At 50.3% G+C, this 22,269-nt stretch overlaps 1 protein-coding gene across 2 annotated transcripts in view; it reads left to right on the top strand.

Annotated features, from left to right (window-relative positions):
- Window positions 1-22,161, top strand: part of AXL (AXL receptor tyrosine kinase) — a 30,559-nt gene extending 8,398 nt beyond the window's left edge. For both annotated transcript variants that reach the window (XM_059903524.1, XM_059903523.1), the window contains 15 exons: window positions 38-153; window positions 3,920-4,130; window positions 4,444-4,583; window positions 5,294-5,444; window positions 5,659-5,685; window positions 7,692-7,824; window positions 8,122-8,213; window positions 10,770-10,865; window positions 11,010-11,087; window positions 12,942-13,034; window positions 13,420-13,541; window positions 14,150-14,259; window positions 17,712-17,871; window positions 18,395-18,531; window positions 20,294-22,161. In XM_059903524.1, the coding sequence (XP_059759507.1) occupies window positions 38-153; window positions 3,920-4,130; window positions 4,444-4,583; window positions 5,294-5,444; window positions 5,659-5,685; window positions 7,692-7,824; window positions 8,122-8,213; window positions 10,770-10,865; window positions 11,010-11,087; window positions 12,942-13,034; window positions 13,420-13,541; window positions 14,150-14,259; window positions 17,712-17,871; window positions 18,395-18,531; window positions 20,294-20,645 (2,018 nt within the window). In that variant the 3' untranslated portion in view covers window positions 20,646-22,161. The remainder of the gene's footprint in view (window positions 1-37; window positions 154-3,919; window positions 4,131-4,443; window positions 4,584-5,293; window positions 5,445-5,658; window positions 5,686-7,691; window positions 7,825-8,121; window positions 8,214-10,769; window positions 10,866-11,009; window positions 11,088-12,941; window positions 13,035-13,419; window positions 13,542-14,149; window positions 14,260-17,711; window positions 17,872-18,394; window positions 18,532-20,293) is intronic.
- The last annotated feature ends 108 nt before the right edge of the window (window positions 22,162-22,269 follow it).

Genomic DNA, 22,269 nt, shown 5'->3' with positions numbered 1-22,269 from the left:
GGGCAAGGGGTCAGCTCCTCCCCTCTTCTGTCCACAGTGCTCCCCCAGCGGCCCCGCGACCTCCACTTGGTTTCCAGCCAGCCGACAGAGCTGGAGGTGGCTTGGACCCCAGGCCTGAGCGGCATTTATCCCCTCACCCACTGCACCCTGCAGGTGAGACCTCAGGCTTTCCTCACCTCCATCTCAGCCCTCCTTCCGTCCACAGCCACAGGCCCTCATCCTCTCCCTGGGAAACCAGCCCTTCCCACCCATTCTTGTGTTGAGAAGCACTAAAGCCTTGGGTTAAGCCAGATGTCCTGGGTTCAAATTCTGACTCCACCAGCTGCTGGCCGCATGAGCTTGGGCAGGTGACACAGCCTCCCTGGGTCTCAGTTCTTTCATCTATAAAATGGGCATAATGGTGGTACCTACCTGATAGGCTGGCTGTGGGGATTCAATGAGTGAATGCAATTAACAAACTTAAAATAGTATCTGGAACTTTGGAAATGTGTAATAAACTATTGGCTGCTTTTGGGAATTCCCTGGTGGTCCAGTGGTTAGGACTCTGCACTTTCACTGCCGAGGGCGTGGGTTCAGCCCCTGGTTGGGGAACTAAGATCCCGCAAGCCATGTGGCACTGCCAAAAAAAAAACAAAAAACACTATTGGCTGTTTTCATTTTTTTAGTATTAGTGATATTGACTCTAGCTGGAATGGGAACCCCGAGACAGCAGGGCCCAGAGTCATCACTGGGTACCCACAGCCCTGTACTTCTCCTGTCCCAGCCCTGACCACCCTGGGTTTTCACTGTCTGGGGGTGAGTCTGTCTCCCCCTGGACCATGAGCTCTGGGAGGGCAGGGCTGGCCTGGTTTAGCCACCACTGGGTCCCTATTATTGCCCAGCGCAGGGCCAGACATCAACTAGGGAATGTTTGCTGGAAGAATACCTAACAACTCAGATGAGCTAGACCCAGCCTTCTGCACTGAAGTTGCTCCTACTCTAGAATAAGAAAAACAAACCAACACACATCTCTGAATATGAGATCCAGTTCTGGCCTGAAGTCCTCTGAGATTTTAAGTTTAAGTGAGGATGGGACAGTGTGTGTGATGGGAGATGACAATAATGGAAAACGACCAACTTTTATTGAATGTCACCTATGTGCTGCGCCTTGCGTTACAGCTTTTCACACAGCCCCTCGAGTGTTTGTGAAGTAGGGTCTATGGATACACCCATTTTCCAGATGAAGTAACTAAGGCTCAGGGTAGTTAAGCAACTTGCCCAAGGTCACAGACAGGAAGTGGCAGACGTGGGATTCGAACCCTTGTCTCGCCAAACCCAAAGGGCACTCCTGACCTCCTAAAGACCATTTAGAGCCAGTGCTTGATTAAACGGGAGCTGCCTTTCTTATAAGAAAGACCCTGGCCCTGGAGACAACCTCACATTCACTTGACATTTTAACCCCAGAAAGTAGTGGCTGTTCATCTTCCCATTTTCAAGATAAGAAACTGAGGCCCAGAGAGGGGAAGTGACCTGCCTTCCCCAATGGCTAAAAAGGATAAAACCGTTTCAATCCCAGAGGCCGGGCTGATTTGGGAAGACCTCAAATGTCAGGTCAGACACCAACTGTACCCGCAACCCACATCCATCCAGTGTCCCCAAGAAAGCAGAAGTGTGCCCTCTTCCCTCTCCAGGTCTCACTTCCTGCTGTGCATGGGCTAAGGGTTCAAGTGGGAGGTCACAGTCATCCCAGGGAAAAGAGAAGTAGGAGTGGGCAGGGGGAGCCTGACTGTCTGCACCCACGTCCCCTTTGTCCCAGCAGAGGTTCCCCTTCTGGTCAGTCACTGTGGGTCAGAGATCAGGCATGGAGACCTACTCCCCCCATCCTGCTACCCACCATCTGCTCATCTCCTCCCCAGGCCTTGCAATGCTGTTGTCTCCCCACACGGGGGCTGTGTGACTTTGGGCAAGCTGCTGAATCTCTCTGGGCCTCTGTTTCCTCATCTGTAAAATGGGAATGAAAAAAGAAATTGACCCCATAGGGTGGTGGTAAGAAGACAATTTGCTCATCCAGGAATGTGCTTGGCAAGGTGCTTGGGACACAGCTGGCACTCAAAAAATGTTAGCTGTTGACAGGACGTGCAAGCCAGTTCACGTGCATCATTTCATTAAACCTCACACCTTGACAGAGAGGGACTCTTGGAAGCCCATTTTCCAGAGACAGGAACTGAGACCCAGGGAGGTTAAGACACTCACTCTAAATCACACAGCAAATAATATCCAAGCCAAGATTTGGACCCAAAGGAATCTGGCCTTAAGCAGTAAGCTTCCCAACACACTGTGTGACATGGTTACATCGCCTGATTGCTCCCCAGGGTGAAGGCAGCACGCCTGAGCTGTGTGGCTGTGGGTTGTGTGGCTGTGGCGGGTTGTGGTTCTGTGGGGAAGGGCTGTACAGACGTCTTCCCCAACCGTGGCCCCTGCCATCCTGATTGTGCCACTCGTGGCGACCAGGTGGATGTAGCAGCCTGTGCCACTGTGCAGAATGTGCAGAGTTTGACACTCATGGCCAGACAACCTCACACACACAAAATAATAATGACAAACTCTCGATATGCACAAACACTCTTCTACACACTTACGGGAGTCAATTCAGTTAACCCTGCGAAGTAGGGAAACACTGTTGTTATCCCATTTTACAGATGAGGAAACTGAGGTGCAGAGCTAGGGAGTGGTAGAGGCTGGATTTGAATACCAGATGCAGTATCCGTGCTCTTCAGCACTAAGCTGCATTGCCTCTCTGAACAGAAGAGAAGTATTATTACTATTACTGATGCTCTTAAATGGACGTTCTTGTTGTCAGTAGGGCAAAGGTTTTGAAGACAGGATGGGGTTCAGGTCCCAACTTCATCAGTGACAAGCTGGTGTCCTTGGGCCAGTGATTCCATCTCTCTGAGCCTCAGTGTCCTCATCCATATAATGGGCATAAACACAGCACATACTTACAACGCAAAGCTGAGGTGAGGATCAAATGAGTTCAGATTTGTAAAAGGCTTTTCTTATTTATTTATTTGGTTACACCGGGTGTTAGTTGCGGCTCGCCGGCTCCTTAATTGTGGCATGTGAACTCTTAGTTGCGGCATGCATGTGGGATCTAGTTCCCTGACCAGGGATCGAATCCAGGCCCCCTGCATTGGGAGCATGGAGTCTTAACCACTGTGCCACCAGGGAAGTCCCAAGGCTTTTCTTTTTTAAAATTAAGGTATAACATACATAATGTGCATAATCTTTGGTGTACACCTAGATTGTTTAGCCTATGTGACCTCCCTCTGAATCAAGATGCAGACACTTCTCAGCTCCCTTGAAGGCTCCCTCAGCCCCTAGAGATGCCCACTCTCCTGACTTTTTTATTTTTGGCTGAGCCGCTTGGCTTGCGGGATCTTAGTTCCCTCACCAGGGATTGAACCCGGGCCCATGGTAGTGAAAGCACGGAGTCCTAACCACTGGACCACCAGGGAATTCCCTCTTCTGATTTCTATTGTGGGACATTGCTTTTGCCTGTGGTTGAATGTCATTGTCATTATTGTTGATGCTGACCGCCTGCCATGCACTGTGCAACTGTCCTACATTGAATCTTTAAGCAACCCTGGAAGGCATTTGCTCCTCTAAGCCCCCATTTTCCAGATGAGGAAACTGAGGCTCAGAGAGGGAAAGTCTTGTCAGAAGTGGCATTTGCAAGTGATGGCAGGGCCACATTGTGCAGCTGGGTGGTCTCCTCGCTTTGCAAACGCAGGTGCCCATGTTGCACTAACATGGAGTTGTGACACCCACACACATCCTTGCAAAGTTGTGTCGTCACAGCAGGATCACCACCACTGAGAGTTGTGTGAGCACCTCCAGTGATTGCGTGGCCACCTGTCCTCACGTGCACCTCTCTCCCCAGGCTGTGCTGTCAGACGATGGGGTGGGCACCTGGCTGGGAGAGCCAGACCCCCCAGAGGAACCCCTCACCTTACAAGCATCTGTTCCGCCTCACCAACTGCGGCTGGGCAAACTCCATCCTCACACCCCTTACCACATCCGGGTGGCATGTGTCAGTAGCCAGGGCCCCTCACCCTGGACCCACTGGCTTCCTGTGGAGACACCGGAGGGAGGTAAGAAGGGGCTGGTGGCTAGGAGACGTCGCTCACTGCCCCACTGACCCTTGCACACATCAGTATGATCCCCGGCATCTCCTCTCACCCATTTAACCCATGTGGCTTCGATCTCCTTCCTGCCTGGTCCCCGACTCCTCAGCGTGGCGCACTGGCATCTCTCCCGGACCTCTTCCCTCTGCTTCTGCTCGTGGGAGGCCTGCACGAGTTGCCCACGTGCGTGCCCTCTGTACCCTGCCCCTACTTCCTGGGAACAGGGGTGGGGGTCAGGAAGAGGTGGGGATGCCAGCTTCCCCTCTTCCCTGTCCTCCAGTGCCCCTGGGCCCTCCTGAGAACGTTAGCGCCATGCGGAATGGGAGCCAAGCCCTCGTGCATTGGCAGGAGCCAAGGGCGCCCCTGCAGGGTACCCTATTAGGGTACCGACTGGCCTATCGAGGTCAGGATACCCCCGAGGTGGGTGCTGCTGGCTAGGTTGGGGCGGAGTGGCTGTGGAGGAAGGAGGAGTGGTGGGGAGAAGATGACAGGGCAGACACGGGCAGTTGAGCAGGTTGGGTAGGACGCCATCACACTGTGCTAGGAGAGCACACTGTGGGACGGTTAAAGGGGTCCGGGAGAGGATTAGGGAAGGCTATTTATGAATCATGTACAAAGCGTTTCAGTAGACCTATATTTACCAGGACAGTTTTACAGCAGATAGTGGCATAACATCTTGAGGAAGGGGTGCCTCTTCCTAATTGGCACAAAGGTACTATCTGATGGATGGATAAATGAACAGCAGCACCCTGGGGTGGAGAGATGGGGTGGGAGAGAGGGTGGGGAGTTAGAAGGGGATGGAGCGATGAGGGTGAAAAGATGAGAATTCAGTTCTTCAACAAAAGTACCGTGTTGCACGCATCATGCTAGGACTTGAAGACGTGGGAGTGAATAAAACGATGTCCCAGTCCTGGTGGAGCTGTTATTTTAGTGGGTGTAGGGATGGAGAATGGAAAGGAGAGGACGGGATGGGGGATGAGAAATGAAGGGTAGGAAGAGGTAGGGCATGAGGGACTGGAGATGAGGAGAGAGGAGAGGGCTTTGAGAAAGATGGGGAGTTGAGGCTGAGGGTGAAGGCTTAAGCGTTAGGGGCTGGAGCTCTACTCTGATGCCACGTCTGGACGTCCTAGGTGCTAATGGACGTAGGGCTAAGGCGAGAAGTGACCTTGGAGCTGCGGGGGGACGGGTCTGTGCCCAACCTGACGGTGTGCGTGGCAGCCTACACCGCCGCTGGGGATGGACCCTGGAGCCTCCCTGTGCCCCTGGTGCTCTGGCGCCCAGGTAACTCCAAAGCCGTGCTCAGCCCCCTTCAACCTACCCACAGGGACCTAGTCTCTCCCAGATGCCCGTGACTTGCTCCCTGTACCTTTGAGCATTACCCCAGTCTAGGCTCTGTTCCTACCTGGAACCTTACTGAGAGCCTCACTCCCTCACCCGTGTCTTACCAGTCTTGCCCTCTCTGAGCATGTCCTCCCTCTGTCCTTTCTCCTCACAGGACAAGGACAGCCAATCCACCAGCTGGGTAAGGACTTTTGCACCCGCCTCTTCTCCCTCCCTTCCCTCATTGCCCACTGAGGACCTCATCACCACACATACCCTTTGCACATCCCTTTCATATTTCTCAAACTCATCACTCTAATCCTCTACTTCTTGGGTTTGTGTGGTCCTTGATGGAGGTGGCTGGAATGACCCAGTGCATTGTAGGTACACAGTGAATGGTGGATGGATGGATGGATGGATGAATTGATGGGTAGTTGGGTGGGTGAATCAATTAGTAGGTGGGTGGATGGATGGATAAATGAACAGACAGGTGAGTTATCCCCCTCATATCCATCCTTCTCAAATATTTCTCCAACAATTCTCAAACATTCCTCCTACACCCATTGTACCCTCCTAGCACTATTACAGCCCCTCTTGTAACTCAACCCACTATCCTTAAATATCCTTACATGCCTTCCTGCATTTCTTTGCATACCTTTCCACACTAATCCCACCCTCCTTTCACGTTCGTCCCATTATAACCCTTCATTCCTCACACGTGCCTCCCAAACCCAATGCACACCCACACTTCTCATTCACACACTCTGCATACTTTTTACACACTCACCCTACCTCCAACATTGCAAGCACTGTAAAACTTTCAGTCCACACGATCCCACATTCTGCGACTCTCCTTGCACACTCACTCGACACTCCTTACACATTATTCCCTCACTCCAAGCCGATCCTAACCCATGCCTGCTTTCTGCACACACCCACAACAAACTCCTGGTACACTCAGCACATACCCATCCTCCATTCCTTACACACTCACTCCCACCTTTTTACACCCCCTTTCCATTCATCCCATGCTTCTCGTCTTCCCTTCCCATGTCCTTTGCGCGCTTGTTCCACACTCCTCTCACACCAAAGTTACATCCTTATGAATACCGCTCCTCCTTGTATCTAAAACTCCTTGAATACTCCTTGAATCCTCACATATCCCAGTTCCTCCAGTACTCACCTGACACTCTTTACACACTCCTTTGCACACTATGCCCCTTTACACATTTATTTTACTCTCATCCCTTGCTTTACAAAAACCCTTCCAGGGAATTCCCTGGCGGTCCAGTGGTTAAGACTCGGCGCTTTCACTCCCAAGGGCCTGGGTTCGATCTCTGATCGGGAAACTAAGATCTCAGAAGGTGCAGGGCGGCCAAAAATAAAAATAAAAATAAAACCCGTCCATAGCCATCACACACTCCTCAAAAATATTCCTTGGCCATTGGTCCCTGGAGCCTCAAACTCCTTGCATATTCATTGCACATGCCTCGTGCACCAGTCCTACACTGTATGCGTTCTCTCCCTACTCATCTGTTTTCCACACCCAAGTCCCCCCTCCTTGCACGATCATCACACGTATCACACACCCATACACCACTTGAGGTTTACTCACAACCATCCCGTGCTCACATTACATTGCACAGCCCACCCTGCACAGGCTTCTCACTCCCATCCCACACTCCTTCCACACGCATCACACAATCCCCCAGTGTCCATCCCATTCTTTTCGTTAATATTTATTTATTTATTATTATTTATTTTTTTATCTTGGCTGCGCCAGGTCTTAGTTGCGGCACGCGGGATCTTTAGTTGAGGCGTGTGGGCTTTTTAGTTGCGGCATGCGGACTCTCTTAGTTGTGGCATGCATGTGGGATCTAGTTCCCTGACCGGGGATCGAGCCCGGGCGACCTGCATTGGGAGCACGGAGTCTTAGCCACTGCGCCACCAGGGAAGTCCCTGTCCATCCCACTCTTAACTCACCGTACTCATCCTACAAGTTTCACGCTCTTCCTTTAACATCCACTCCGATCGTATCCACTGCATGTCCTGTCCAGCCCAGCCCAGTCTCCCCAGATAGGGGAAGGCACCTGTCACATGCCTCATCAAATATATCCACACCTGCCTCCTTTCAACATCACCCCCTTGGGGCCCAGGGAGCTGGAACCAAGACCTCAACCATGACCTGTCCTGTGTACCCCCTGACAGTGAGTGAACCCCCAGTCCCTGCCTTCTCGTGGCCCTGGTGGTACGTACTGCTGGGAGCAGTGGTGGCTGCTGCCTGTGTCCTCATCCTGGCCCTGTTCCTCGTCCACCGGCGGAAGAAAGAGACCCGCTACGGGTGAGTTGGAGCCACGTGGGTCGGAAGGCCAGCATGGACTGGCATGGAGGGGCCGGAGGTGGGGAGACCGTGAGGAGGCTGGTGCAGGAGGAGAGGTTACCAAGAATCAGAATGAGGGCAAGGCTCTGGGGAGTGAATGGAAGGCAGAAGGTAGCCGTCCAAGACTTGCTCAGCAAACACTGGAGGAGAGGGCGGGCAGGCCTGGGGTGGGGGGATGGCGCTCGCTCTCACTGTTGGTGGAAGGAGGGGGTTCCACATGGTTCTGCCCTGCCCTCATCTCCTCTCTGTTCCCCCCAGAGAGGTGTTCGAACCAACAATGGAGAGGGGCGAGCTGGTGGTCAGGTACCGTGTTCGCAAGTCCTACAGCCGTCGGACCACTGAAGCCACCTGTAAGTGAACCCCATGCCTCCCTGCCTGGGTTTGGGATAAGAAGTATAGAGCTTTGGGCCTGCTGGGCTTCTGCAGATGCATGAACCAAAAGTTTCTGAAGGCCTTGGAATACTAGGATGTTGGAACCACAGACCCTAAGAGCAACAGAATTGTGGAACCACACACAACCTTAGAATAATTGAATCTTAGACATAGTAAATCTTAGAAAGACCAAACTTAGAGCCATAGGATCTTAGAACAACGTAATAATGATGATAATGATAAAGATGATGAAGATGACAATGAAGAAGATGCTGCTGATGAAATGATTATGATGCTGATGATAACAGCCAACCCTAGCGCTTCCTCTGTGACAGGTGCTGTTCTAAGTGCTCTACACGTCACTTAATTTAATCCTCACAACAACCCAATGAGTTAGGTACGTTATCCCCCCGCCCCACTTCAGAGATGAGGAGGCTGCAGCACAGAGAGGTTAAGTAACTTGCTGGAGGCCACACAGCTTGTGAGCTGGAGAGTTGGGATTCAAACCCAGGCAGTTTCGCTCTCAAGTCCATCCTCTTAACTGCCTCTTGGAATTAAAGAATGTGAGAGAGGTAGAATAGATCTTGGCCTAAAAAATTATAATCCAGGGCTATAGACCCTTAGGATCTTAAAAATCATAGAATCTTAGAACTATAGACACTCAGAGGATTGTAGCATTGTGGAGGGTCCCAGCTAAGGAGGGACCTCAGACGCCATCCAGTCCAATCTCTTAATCTCTCCAGTTGGGGAAACAGATCCAGAAAGAAAAGGGACAGAGTTAGGTATCTTCCTGGCACACAGTGAGAAGACTGCCAGGGCCCCAGGGAGACACCAGAAGGGGCTGGGAAAGACATTTATTGAAAAGGAGAAGAAAGAGGAATTGAGGAGGTCACAGCAATCTAATGGAATAACGTGCAGCAGCAGTTCTCGAAGTGTGACCTGAGTCCCCGGGAGTACCCAAGACCTTCGCAGGAGGTCCACAAGGTCAAAATTATTTTCATATTAACACCAAGACATCTTTTGCCCTTTCGCACTCTCATTCCCTTGCAAGCACTCCATGGAGCTTTCCAGAGGCTTCCTAATATGTGATGATGTCATCGTCCTGTTGATTGATTGAACACGTGCTTGTGTATCCTTGTGTTTTGGAAATCTACCCATGGGACTTCCCTGGCAGTGGCGGTCCAGTGGTTAAGACTCCGTGCTCCCACTGCAGGGGGTGTGGGTTTGATTCCTGGTCGGGGAACTAAGATCCTGTATGCTGTGCCACGAGGCCAAAAAAAAAAAAAAAAAGAAAAAGAAAAAGAAAATCTTTCCGTTTTCATTTTGAACACAATAAATACTGGTGTATAGATGACCCACATAAAAGAAAGCTCTTTTCAGGCCTCAATAACTTTAAGAATGTGAAGGGGTCCTGAGGCCAATAAGTTGGAAAATGATTGCTACACAGCAGTGAAAATAATAAATCCAACTACACACAACAACTACATTACAATGATCTCATAGACGTTGTGTTGAGTGAAAGAAGCCAGACACAAAAGAGAACATATTATGTGACTCCATGTTTATAACATCCCAAAACAGAAAAGACTAATCATCCCAAAACAGAAAAGACTAAAAGACTAAGAAAAGTCAGGGAAGTGGACTCTCCTGAGAGGGCAGGTCATGGTCTGTTCTTGACCTGGGTGCTAGTTACACTGCTGTGTTTGGTTTGTGAAAATCCATTGAGCTGCTCACTTATGATTTTTGCAGTTTATACTTCAATAAACAGTTAAGAAACGTCTGGTACGGCAGGACGCTAACCAATCAGGGTGCCCACTGGTGCAAGATTATGTGCCAGGCTCTAACCCTTTAGTTGCTGCTCTGGGGGAAGATTCAGGGGGTTTAGAGGAGAAGCTAGGGTGGGGCTGGGGGGGTGCTCTGGGCATTAGCTAATTTTGAATGAATGCAGAAGTATTTCAGCATTTTAACAATGGGTATACAGGCATACCCTCAGAGATATGGTGGGTTTGATTCCAGACCACCACGATAAAGCAAATAACGCAATAAAGCGAGTCACACGCATTTTGGGGTTTCCCAGTGCATATAAAAGTTATGTTTACACTATACTGCAGTCTACTAAGTGTGCATTATATCTTTAAAAACAATGTACATACCTTAATTTTAAGTAGCTTTATTCCTGAAAAATGCCAACCACCATCTGAGCCTTCGGTGAATTGTAGTAGTAACATCAAAGATCACTGATCACAGGTCATCATAACAAATATAAAAATAATGAAAAGTTTTGAAATATTGCGAGAATTACCAAAATGTGACACGGGGACACGAAGCAACCAAATGCTATTGGGAAAACGGCGCCTATCGACTCGCTCGACACAAGGTTGCCACGGGTCTTCAATGTGTAAAAAACACAATATCTGCAAAGTGCAATAAAGCAAAGCGCAATAAAATGAGCACGCCTGTATCCCTATTGGCGAGTGGCGTCTGGATGTCAGCCCTGCTCCATGGCTCTCTGTCTACCCCTACCTCCCATGCAGTGAACAGCCTGGGCATCAGTGAAGAGCTGAAGGAGAAGCTGCGGGATGTGATGGTGGACCGGCATAAGGTGGCCCTGGGGAAGACCCTGGGAGAAGGTGAGTCCCCCCATAACACACACACACACACACACACACATATCTCCCTGAACCATGAAGTCCTCCCCACCCCCGCCCAACCACAGGAAATGCAGTCCCTACGGCGCCCCCCTGAGGTCAGCATCTCTCTCTGGTCCCCCACAGGAGAGTTTGGAGCTGTGATGGAAGGCCAGCTCAACCAGGATGACTCCATCCTCAAGGTGGCTGTGAAGACGATGAAGAGTGAGTCTGTACATGCATGTGCACACATGCGGGATCCCCATCCCTTAATCTCAGGTCCCTTCCCTGTTCCCCTAAGGAAGCAGAAGAACTGGAAAGGTAACAGCAGTTTAGCCCAACCACAGAACGTCAGTGTTTCCGGACAGGAAATGGAGTCCCTGCCAGGTCCTTCAACAGAGGGAACTTAATACAGGGAGATTACTACAAAGGTGTAGGGAAAACTGAAGGAACAGCTGGGAGCAGTGAGACAATTAGCAGCAGAACTATGTCACTTCCACCCCCAGGCCCGAAGGGCAGAGGCAGGAAGTGGTGTTACCAGAGCCCACAGCCAGAGCTCCCTGATGGGATTTAGGAATCACAGAGTTAGGGGCTACCTTGTGGGGGCTCGAAACACAAAGGAGACACAGCCACCACCAAGGCAATACTGGAAGCAGAAAGAGAGAGGATGAAATGCCCTGACTTCTCCCCTCCACTCGCCCACCTGTCAATCTCCCATCAGTGCTTCCCATTGGCAGACTCCAACAGGAAACAGCAGGGAAGGGAGCCTGGGAAATGTAGTTTTCAGAGGGCCCAGCCCCCTGTGATGCATAGCAGGGCAGGGGAAGGTCGAGAATGAGGCACACCTGGCTTCATCATTTACTCGCTGTGTGATCTCAGGTTAGTGACTATCCCTCTCGGAGCCTCCCATTCCTCATCTGGAGAAAAGGATCATAACGTCCCTACCTCCTAGGGTGTTGTGTGGCAAAGCACTTAATGCTGGGGTTGGCACATTGAACTCACAATTAATGTGGACTAAAACCGTATTATTTACATCATCCGAGAGGGTGGGAGCCAGTCCAGGTTCACACAGCACAGGAAGTCCAGGGCCAAGTCCTTTCCACATAGGGATGAAGCTTAGAGGGTCGGACTGGAGGTGAGGGAGAAATGATCCTTTCAGAGTCACAGCGGCTAAAAGCTTGGGTTATGGAGTTATCACGCATTCCCTCATTCATTACTGAGTGCCTCTTGCACACCAGGTTATGTTCCTGACCTGGGTTTGAATCCCAGCTGTGTGACGCTGAGCAAGTCACTTTGCCTCTATGAGCCAGTGTCCTGAGTTGCAAAACAGGGACAAAGGTAGGGCTCCCAGGGCTGCTGCAACTGTGCTGGGAAGCAGCCTAGCACAGAGCTGCACATGGACCCCGGAGCCAGACTGCCTGCGTTTGAGCTCTGCCTAGTCCTCTTGCTAGCTGTGTGTGCCCTTAGGCAGGTTTCTTAACCATTCTGTACCTTGGTCTCCCCCATCTTTTTTCTTTTTTTTAATTTATTTATTTTTATTTTATTTATTTTTGGCTGCGTTGGGTCTTCGTTGCTGCGCGCGGGCTTTCTCTAGTTGTGGCGAGCGGGGGCTACTCTTCATAGCGGTGCGCGGGCTTCTCATTGCGGTGGCTTCTCTTGTGGCGGAGCACGGGCTCTAGGCACGTGGGCTTCAGTAGTTGCGGCACGCTGACTCAGTAGTTGTGGCTGTCGGGCTCTAGAGCACAGGCTCAGTAGTTGTGGTGCACGGCCCTAGTTGCTCCGCAGCAAGTGAGATCTTCCCGGACCGGGGCTCGAACCCATGTCCCCTACACTGGCAGGCGGATCCGCTGCGCCACCAGGGAAGCCCCTCCCCATCTTTAAAATGGGGAAAGTAATAGAAGCTCCTCAGAGGATTAAATGAGTTAATAGATGTAAAGCGCTGAATACAGCACCTGGTACTTACAAATCACGTCTGATAAAGAAGAAGAGGATGATGGTGGTGATGAGGCCGAGGAGGAGGAGGGAAAGAGTCCTCCCTCCCCACCCCTCCTCCTCATCCACCTTCCTCTCCCCCCCAAGTTGCCATCTGCACAAGGTCAGAGCTGGAGGATTTCCTGAGTGAAGCCGTCTGCATGAAAGAATTCGACCACCCCAACGTCATGAGGCTCATTGGTGAGGGAGGGCAGATTTAGGGGGTCGACAGGCCCCGTGGAGGCTGCAGCAGAGGGAAGACCCCTCCCTTGGGCACTGAGAAAATCAAACCTCCAGGCTTCCTCCTCCCCGCTCCCTGAGAGTCAGCAAGTTCCCCCCTTCCTCTCTCCCTCAGCTTGGAATGTGACATCTGACCTTTCCCAGAAATAGCTGAGGTCCCCAGGAGGGCTGGAGAAACAACCCTGGGAACAGTGCTGGAAATGGCTTCTCTGAAGCTTGGTCCATCACCCCCCTCCTCAACAATGTGGAGGCCAGACTTGAGAGGGAGGGAGAGACAGAAGGTGGGAGAGGGGGTGGCTTCCCCTTCTGCCCAACTCCAGTGACAGGGCTGCCTGGGGACACTCAGGCGTCTGCTTCCAGGGTTCTGAACGAGAGGGCTTCCCGGCACCCGTGGTCATCTTACCTTTCATGAAACACGGAGACCTACACAGTTTCCTTCTCTATTCCCGGCTTGGGGACCAGCCAGTGGTGAGAGCATTTTATTGTCTGGCCCACAAGTGTTAATGGAGCACCTAGCAGGTGCCCAGCGCTGCTCAGACACTGGGAAGGCCAAGGTGACCAGGAGCCTGCTTGATGGAGCTGTCTGCCAGTGGGGGGACCAGACAATAAATAAGTTAAATAAATAAGCAAGATAATTTAAGTGCTAGGAAGGAAATAGAGCCGGATGAGTGACAGGGAGGCCAGGCAATTAATTTGGGTGCACAGGGAAGGTCTCACTGAGGAGGGGAACTTGAAGGAGGAGCCAGCTGGTGGGAGGTGGGGAGATCTGGGAGAAAGCAGTCCCAGCAGAGGGCACAGCATGTGCAAAGGCTCAGAGGTGGGAACAAGCATGGCTTGTTTAAAGACCAGAAAGGGGGCTCCCTGCTGGAGCATATGTCAAGGGCAAGAACAATAGGAGATCAAGACAGAGAGGAAGGCAGGAGGGGATGACATAAGGCCGTGTTAGAAAGGGGTGGGATTTAATTCCTGGAGCCCTGGGAAAGCATCGCAGGGCAGAGCTAGGACGGAGGAAGGGAAGAGGGATAGATCTCGGGGACTCTGCTGACCTCTACTCCCTCCTGCCCCGGCCCCCCCAGTTCCTGCCCACTCAGATGCTGGTGAAGTTCATGGCAGACATTGCCAGTGGCATGGAGTATCTGAGTACCAAGAGATTCATACACCGGGACTTGGCCGCCAGGAACTGCATGTGAGTTTCCACCCTTCCAGGAATCCCCCCTCCTTCCGGGACACCGCCCCCCGCCCCGCCCTCCTCCCCAGGATGGAAGAGGGCGCTAGACACACACAGCCTTTAGGCAGGTCAGAGCTCAGGCGTGGAATAGAGAGGTGAGCAAGGAGGCTGGGGCCGGCTTTCTGGAGGAGGTGGGCCCTGAACCGAGATCCTGAAGGAGTACTGGGATGTGAAGAAAAGTGACAAGAGGGAGGGCTCGGTGGGTAGCATGTGGTGAACAAAAGGGCAGAGGTGACCGATGAGGGTGGTGACATTTAAGCTTCATCTTTGTCCCCCTCCATGCTGAGTGTCTTACCTGGGGCTACCCTTGGGGAGGGGCCACACTGGATAAAGAGACCACACCCCCTGCCAAGGGACAAGCAGAAAATAGGCCAGAACCAGGGCTAAAGTGAGGGCGAGGTGTGTGTGTGTACACACAGGCTTAGAATGTTAGTCTCATTACACTCCTGGACTCAGAAATAGGAGCTGGAGAACCAGAGAATCTTTGGGAAGTCCCTGGTGGTCCAGTAGTTAGGACTCTACACTTTCACTGCTGAGGACCCAGGTCCGATCCCTGGTCGGGGAGCTAAGATCCCACAAACCACGCAGCACGGCCAAAAAAAAAAAAAGAGAATCAGAGAATCTTCTATAAGACATGCAAATGTTCACAAATGTCTTTATTCCCCCCCGCACCACCCCCCAGTTTTTTTTTTTTTTTTTGGCCGTACCGCGAGGGCATGTGGGATCTTAGTTCCCGGACCAGGGATCAAACCCGTGCCCCCTGCAGTGGAAGTGCAGAGTCCTAACCACTGGACCGCCAGGGAATTCCACCCCCCACCCCAACTTTTTCCTGTGAAAAATTCCAAATCTGCAGAAAAGTTGAAAGAATTGTGCAATGAACACCCATATCTCCTCTTTGTTGAGATGTTGCCACATTTGTCCTCTCTTCTCTTTCTCTCTCTCCCCTCAACCATTTGAAAGTAAGTTGCCAAGATGTGACATTCCACCCCTAAATCTTCAGTAGGTATCTCCTAAAATCAGGACTTATGCTTAAACAATCACAATTCTGTTATCACACCAAAGAAGATTAACACTAATTCTGTAACACAACCTACTATCATATCCATGTTCCAGTTCCTCCGATTGTCCTCCAAAATGTCTTTTTGGGATATTTTTTCCCCCAAAACCAGGATCTACGCAAAGTTCCCAGATTGCGTTTGGTTGTTGTACCCCTTTGGTCCCTTTTAATCTAGAATTACCCTCCACCACCACTACCTGTGTATAGTTTTGCGGCATATTCTTTTGGAAGAGATCAGGCCAGTTTTCTTGTAGGATGTCCCATGTATAAGTTGTGTCTGTTTCCTTGTGGTGGCATTTGCCTTGTTCCTGTGTTCCCTTTATTTCCTATAAACTGGAAAGGAGGTCTAAAGGCATGAATAGACTCAGTCAAAATGGAAGTTCTTTTATTTCTGTAACGTGGGCTGATCCTAGTCAAGCCCACAATGTAACAGTGACACCAAAAATCAGAGCGGACAATCAATTGTTGTGCACCTGTCACGTTTTCTGTTAAGTTGTTAAAATATTAAAATACTTCCTTACCAGTTGGCAACTGGCCACTTCCCCAAGCTTCCCATGTGCTCCACAGCCGCCAGCTTAGATGCCTGTATATCACCCATCTCCACCCCCCTCCCCCCAGACACAGCAGTTAAAGGTTAACTCCTAGCATACTAGGGGCCTCCAGGGTCTGTTCTGGTTGGTCATTACCCAAGTCCATCACCCTGGGTAGAAATCATCAATTCTTTTTTTTTAATTAATTAATTAATTAATATTTATTTTTGGCTGCATTGGGTCTTCGTTGCTGCACGTGAGCCTCTCATTGCGGTGGCCTCTCTCGTTGTGGAGCACGGGCTCTAGGCACGTGGGCTTCAGTAGTTGTGGCACACGGGCTCGGTAGTTGTGGCTTGCGGGTTCTAGAGCGCAAGCTCAGTAGTTGTGGTGCATGGGCTTAGTTGATCTGCGGCATGTGGGATCTTCCCAGACCAGGGCCCGAACCCGTGTCTCCTGCATTGGCAGGTGGATTCTTGACCACTGAGCCAGCAGGGAAGTCCCCGAAATCATCAATTCTTAAAAAAACAGAATCCCAGAAACTCAGATGCAAGAATCAGGGAATCTTCTATTTATATAAAGCACAAAAACAAGCACAAGTAATCCATGCTGCTAGAAGTGAAGATCTTAATCACCCTAGGAGGGGTAATTATACGCTAGGAAGGAAGGACCAGTAATCTTTCTTTCTCATTTTAAAAAATCGATGTCTATTCTACATACACTAAAATATGCACATTTTATGCATGCAGTTCAATGAATGTTTACGTGTCTATAGACCCATGGAAACAACCACCGCTAGATCAAGATAAAGAACATTTCTAGGCCCTTGGCAGGCTCTCTCCTGCCCTTCCCAGTCACTGCCCCCAAGGGGTAACCACTATTCTGTACTTTTGTCCCCATCAACTTCTGTCACCTCTTCTTAAATGTCATGTAAGTGGAATCGCAATTTTGACTCCTTTGTGTCTGGCTTATTTTGCTCAGCATGAAGTTTTGAGATTAGTCCATGTCATTGTACGTATCAGTAGTTCTTTTTCTTTGCTGTGTGGTATTCCATTGCACAGATGCCCCACGATGTTCTGTTTCTTAATCTGGTTTCTGGTTACCTGGGTGTGTTTATGAAAATTCAGTGAGCTCGGGCTTCCCTGTGGCGCAGTGGTTAAGGATCCGCCTGCCAATGCAGGGGACACGGGTTCAAGCCCTGGTCCGGGAAGATCCCACGTGCCACAGAGCAACTAAGCCCGTGCGCCACAACTACTGAGGCTGCACTCTGGAGCCCATGAGTCAAACTGCTGAAGCCTGTGCGCCTAGAGCCCATGCTCCTCAACAAGAGAAGCCACTGCAATGAGAAGCCCATGCACCACAACAAAGAGTAGCCCCTGCTCACTGCAGCTAGAGAAAGCCCGCGTGCAGCAACAAAGATCCAACTCAGCCAAAAATAAATAAATAAATAAATAAATTTATTAAAAAAAAAAAATTCAGTGAGCTCTTCATTTAAGATTTGTGCATGTTTCTGTGTATATAGTATACTTCAAAAACACAGTTAAAAAAAAATCAGACTCCAACCCAAGGAGCCTAGGAAGGACCTTAGAATCTGGCAAAAAGCCAGAGCTGGGAAGGTCCATAGCAGCCCTTTTCCCACCCACCTTTTACAGAGGGTATAAGAAGTAACACAGTTCCCTCCCAGTCTGGGGCAAGGCGGGGAGACTGATCCCCAGCCCCAAGCAGGACAGCCAGGGCAAGAGATGGAGACGTGTCTGAGAGTGAGGGCAGGCTTCCTGGTGGAGGGGGCTGATGCCGTGACCCCATTCCTCTCCCCAATCTGGTAGGCTGAACGAGAACATGTCGGTGTGTGTGGCGGACTTTGGGCTCTCCAAGAAGATCTACAACGGGGACTACTACCGCCAGGGACGCATCGCCAAGATGCCAGTCAAGTGGATCGCCATCGAGAGCCTGGCTGACCGCGTCTACACTAGCAAGAGCGATGTGGTACGTGCACCCCTGGCAGGAGTGGGGAGCAGGGGGAGGGCGTGGCCTGATCATCTCACACCAGACCTGGGCTCACAGGGACGTGAGGGCTTCCCTGCGCAGGGGTCCGCCACATGGACCACGTGTGGTGGGCATCTGTGAACGGTGGTGTGGACATGCCGGGGGTATGCACAGGCCCATGGGTGCATGGTGACAGGTTGCTACATGGGATATGTAGACAGTTTAGGTTGGGAGGGGCAGTGGTAAGTGTATACATGTGTATAGCCAGGGTGTGGAGGGTGACCCGAGACCACGTGTCCATGGATCGTATAATTGTTTGCACGGGTGGGCAGGTCTATGTGTGCACACAAGTTGCCTCTGTAACTGTGTACCTGTACCAAAGTGTTTCTGTGAATAGCTGTGATGCACCCACAAAGATAGCTGTGTCCACGTAAGTGTGGGGATACCCATGAATCTGTATGTTGGGTGAGGGTGTCTGTGCAGGAGACCCCCCCTAAATTCTCTCCCTTCTGCCCCACCACAGTGGTCCTTTGGGGTGACAATGTGGGAGATTGCCACTCGAGGCCAGACCCCATATCCAGGAGTGGAGAACAGCGAGATTTATGACTACCTGCGCCAGGGAAACCGCCTGAAGCAGCCTGTGGACTGTCTGGACGGACTGTGAGGACCCTTAGTATCCCCTCCCCCCATCTCAGATTTTACCCCAAAACCCTGAGCACCCCGCATGGCCCTGACATATCCAGGACCCTCTAAAACCACAGGATCCCTCAGACTGTTGAGGAACCCACCTGCCCCCTCACCCATGCTCCACGGAACCACTATTAGCCCATGAGGCATGAATTAGCAAAAGGTGCCCTTTCCTCCTTTGCTTTGTGTGTGGAACGCAGGCTGGAGCAGCACCCCTACCCCGGCCAGGTATCCGTGGGCAGTGAATAATGACACGTCCCCGCTCGCAAAGAATTCTAATTCCTCCCAGGCTCCTGAGCACCCACACTACCCCCCCCCTCCACGTGCTCTTCAACACCCAGAGCCCTCTGCCAAACCCTTATAATGAGCTTCTCCAAACTCTCCAGGCTCCTGTGAGATGTTCTCAGAATCCTTCAGGGTGGTGCTTATCAAACTTTGCCATCCCATGGAACACACAGAGGAGAGCACTTTGGGGGTAAAGAGAAGATGTTCCTTGGGTCAGGAGGGGAGAGCCTGGGGCTTCAGACTCTCCAGGTCCTCCTTGGGTGCTCCAAGAGCTGAGGGCAGGAAGAATAGCTAACATTTCTATACAATTTACTAGAAGGTATGGTTTTAAGTGTTCCGCGTGCATTAAGTCATTTGGTCCTCACTACAGCCATATGAAGTGGGTTGGCACCCTTATTATTCCCATAGGCAGCTGATGCGCAACTGAGGCCCACGTCAAGGGAAAATCATTTGCCAAAGGCTGCATAGCTGGTGTATTAGTTATCTATATCCCCAAAATCCAGTAGCTTAAAACAACAGGCATTTATTACCTCGCATGGTTTCTGAAGGTCAGGAGTCTGGGAACAGCTTAGCAGGGTAATTCTGGATCAGGGTTTCTAATGAGGTTACAGTCAAGATGTCAGCTGGGGCTGAAGCCATCTGAAGTTTGAGACTGGAAGATCTCTTGCAAGGTGGCTCACTCACATGGCTGTGGCAGAAGGCCTCAGTCCCTTGCCACGTGGACCCCTCTATAGCGCTGCTTGAGTTTCCTCATGACATGGTGGCTGGCCTCCCCCAGATGAGCATTCCAAGAGAAAGAACAAGGAGGAATCCACAATACCTTTTCAATTTAGTCTCAGAATCACACACACTATCATTGCTGCCGAGTCAGAATCCAGTGACTAAATCCAGCCCACACTCAAGGGGAGGGAAGGTAGCCTCCATCTTTTGAAGGGAGGAATGTCAAAGAATTTGAGTACATATTTAATTTTATTTATTTATTTATTTATTTATTTATTTATGGCCACGCCGTGTGGCATGCGGGATCTTAGTTCCCAGACCAGGGGCCGAACCCGTGCCCCCTGCAGTGAGAGCACAGAGTCTTAACCACTGGACCGCCAGGGAAGTCCCTGAGTACATATTTTAAACCAATACAGCTTGCAAAGCTTTGATGCTAGAGTCTGTTCTGGGGAACCACACTGGGAAGCTTTACTCTAGCAAACCCTCACTAGAACATCACCCCCTACCCAGAGAGATTTCCCAAGACTTTTTCCAGTTCCTGAGTGTGTCTGTCCCAGGACCCACCTCAGAAACTCTTGAGAATTTCCAAGTCCCCATAGATGCCCCCCGAACTGCTACAGTTTCCTCCACTCCCTTGTAATACCCTCAGTCCTCTGAGTGTCCTAAAATACCCCCAAACTCCCAGAATGCTCCCCTGTTCAGTCTCCCACTCCTCATTTTGCTACCCTAGGTATGCCCTGATGTCCCAGTGCTGGGAGCTAAACCCCCGAGACCGGCCGAGTTTTGCAGAGCTTCGGGAAGATCTGGAGAATACGCTGAAGGCCCTGCCCCCTGCCCAGGAGCCAGACGAAATCCTCTATGTCAACATGGATGAGGGTGGGGGTCATCCTGAACCACTTGGAGCTGCTGGAGGAGCTGACCCCCTAACTCAGCCTGACCCTAAGGATTCCTGCAGCTGCCTCACCGCCGCTGAGGTCCATCCTGCTGGACGCTATGTCCTCTGCCCTTCTACAGCTCCTGGCCCCGCCCTGCCTGCTGACAGGAGCTCCCCAGCACCCCCAGGGCAGGAGGATGGCGCCTGAGACAACCCTCCACCTGGGACTCCCTCTCAGGACCCAAGCTAGGCACTGCCACTGGGGGAACCCCCCCCTCACTTTCCCACTCCAGGCTTTACCCCCAACCTTAGCCCTCTCCTCCTACCCATTCCACTTCCATCCCAGACAGATCCTCTCCCTTTTCCACACCTTAGTGTCCCCATGTGTAAAAGGAAGGGATTGGACTGCAATCCCTAAGGGTCCTCCCAGGTCTAACATTCCAAGATTCTAGATTCTAAGGTTTAAAGAGTCTAGATTCAGAGGTTCTAAGTTTCAAAGATGAGTCTGATTCTAAGGACCTGAAATTCCAAAGTCTCTAATTCTAAAGTGCTAAGGTTCTAGACATGGAAGTTCTAAGGCCTATATTCTAAGGCTGTGAGATTCTATGGCTCTAGACTTTTCTGGTTCTAAGATTCTTGATAAAGCCCACAAGATTTTAGGTTCTAAAGCCCTAAGATTCTAATTCTAGGATCTAAGGCTCTATGATTCTAGATTTTATTTTTCTAGGGTTCTGAATCCCTAGAGTGTAAGATTCTACAATTGTAAAAATTCTACAATTCTAGACATGGAGGTTCTAAGGTCTGATGTTCTAAAATTTGATGTTCCAAGCCTCATAGAGTATAATTTCTCTGACTGTAAAACTCTAGATCATAAAGCTTCAAGATTTGATCTTCTCAAGTTCTAAGATTCTAATGCTGGTCAGTTATAGGTTCTAAGGCTTTATGGTCCTCGAAACTTTTGTTATGAGATTCTGGATCCTAAAGATCTAAAATGCTAGAATCTGCAATTAGAAAGTTCTAAGAGTTTAAAGATGGAGGTTCTAAGGTCTAATGTTCTAAGATGCAATGTTCCAAGACCTAGTCTAAGAACCTAGATTCTCTATGTCTAAGATTCCGGATCATATGCTTCAAGATTCTAGATTATTAAACTCTAAGATTCTAATGTTGTTCTGTTCTGTGTTCCAAGGCACTCTAGATTCTATTGGTCCAAGATTCTGGATCCTCAGCATCTATGGTATAAGACTCTACAGTTGGTGGTGACTAACCAGATGCCAAAGTTTTAATCATTTTTAATTTTGGACACCTTTAATTTCTATGCTGCATTCTGTCTTTCTAGGATTTTAGTTAAGGGGCCAAGAATTCACAGTTCTAAGTCTTAAGATTCTAGGCACTATAGTTCTAAGATTCACATGTTGTAAGATTCTAAAAGTCTACAGGTCTAGAATTCTAAGATACAATTCCAAGGTTTTAAACTTATAGTTTTATCCTTTGTGGGATAGTTTTATCCTTCCCTTCTTAGCCACCTCTGCTTCCTCTTCCCCTTATGTGGGGTGTGCACCCTCAAGCCTGTGCAATGCATTAAGGATGCCTCCTTTCCCCAAAGGACAAACTCCCTCCTCTGGGACCATGCTGCCCCCCTGAGCCAGTCCCTTATGCCCCCTGAACAGAGTGTGGACTCTGAAACCTCCAGAGGGGCTCAGATCACATAAAACTTTGTAACCATGCTTCTGTCTCCTCTTGTCTCCACTTAGCTGTCATATGGCCCCTCTCCCTGGCAACTCAGTTTCCCCAGTAAAAAGGAGGGTTTGGTGGGGTCTTGGAGTTCTCCCCTC

Source organism: Balaenoptera ricei, chromosome 19 (genome assembly GCF_028023285.1).
Source record: "Balaenoptera ricei isolate mBalRic1 chromosome 19, mBalRic1.hap2, whole genome shotgun sequence".
Lineage (NCBI taxonomy): Eukaryota > Metazoa > Chordata > Mammalia > Artiodactyla > Balaenopteridae > Balaenoptera > Balaenoptera ricei.
This window is presented reverse-complemented; position numbering and strand designations above follow the sequence as displayed.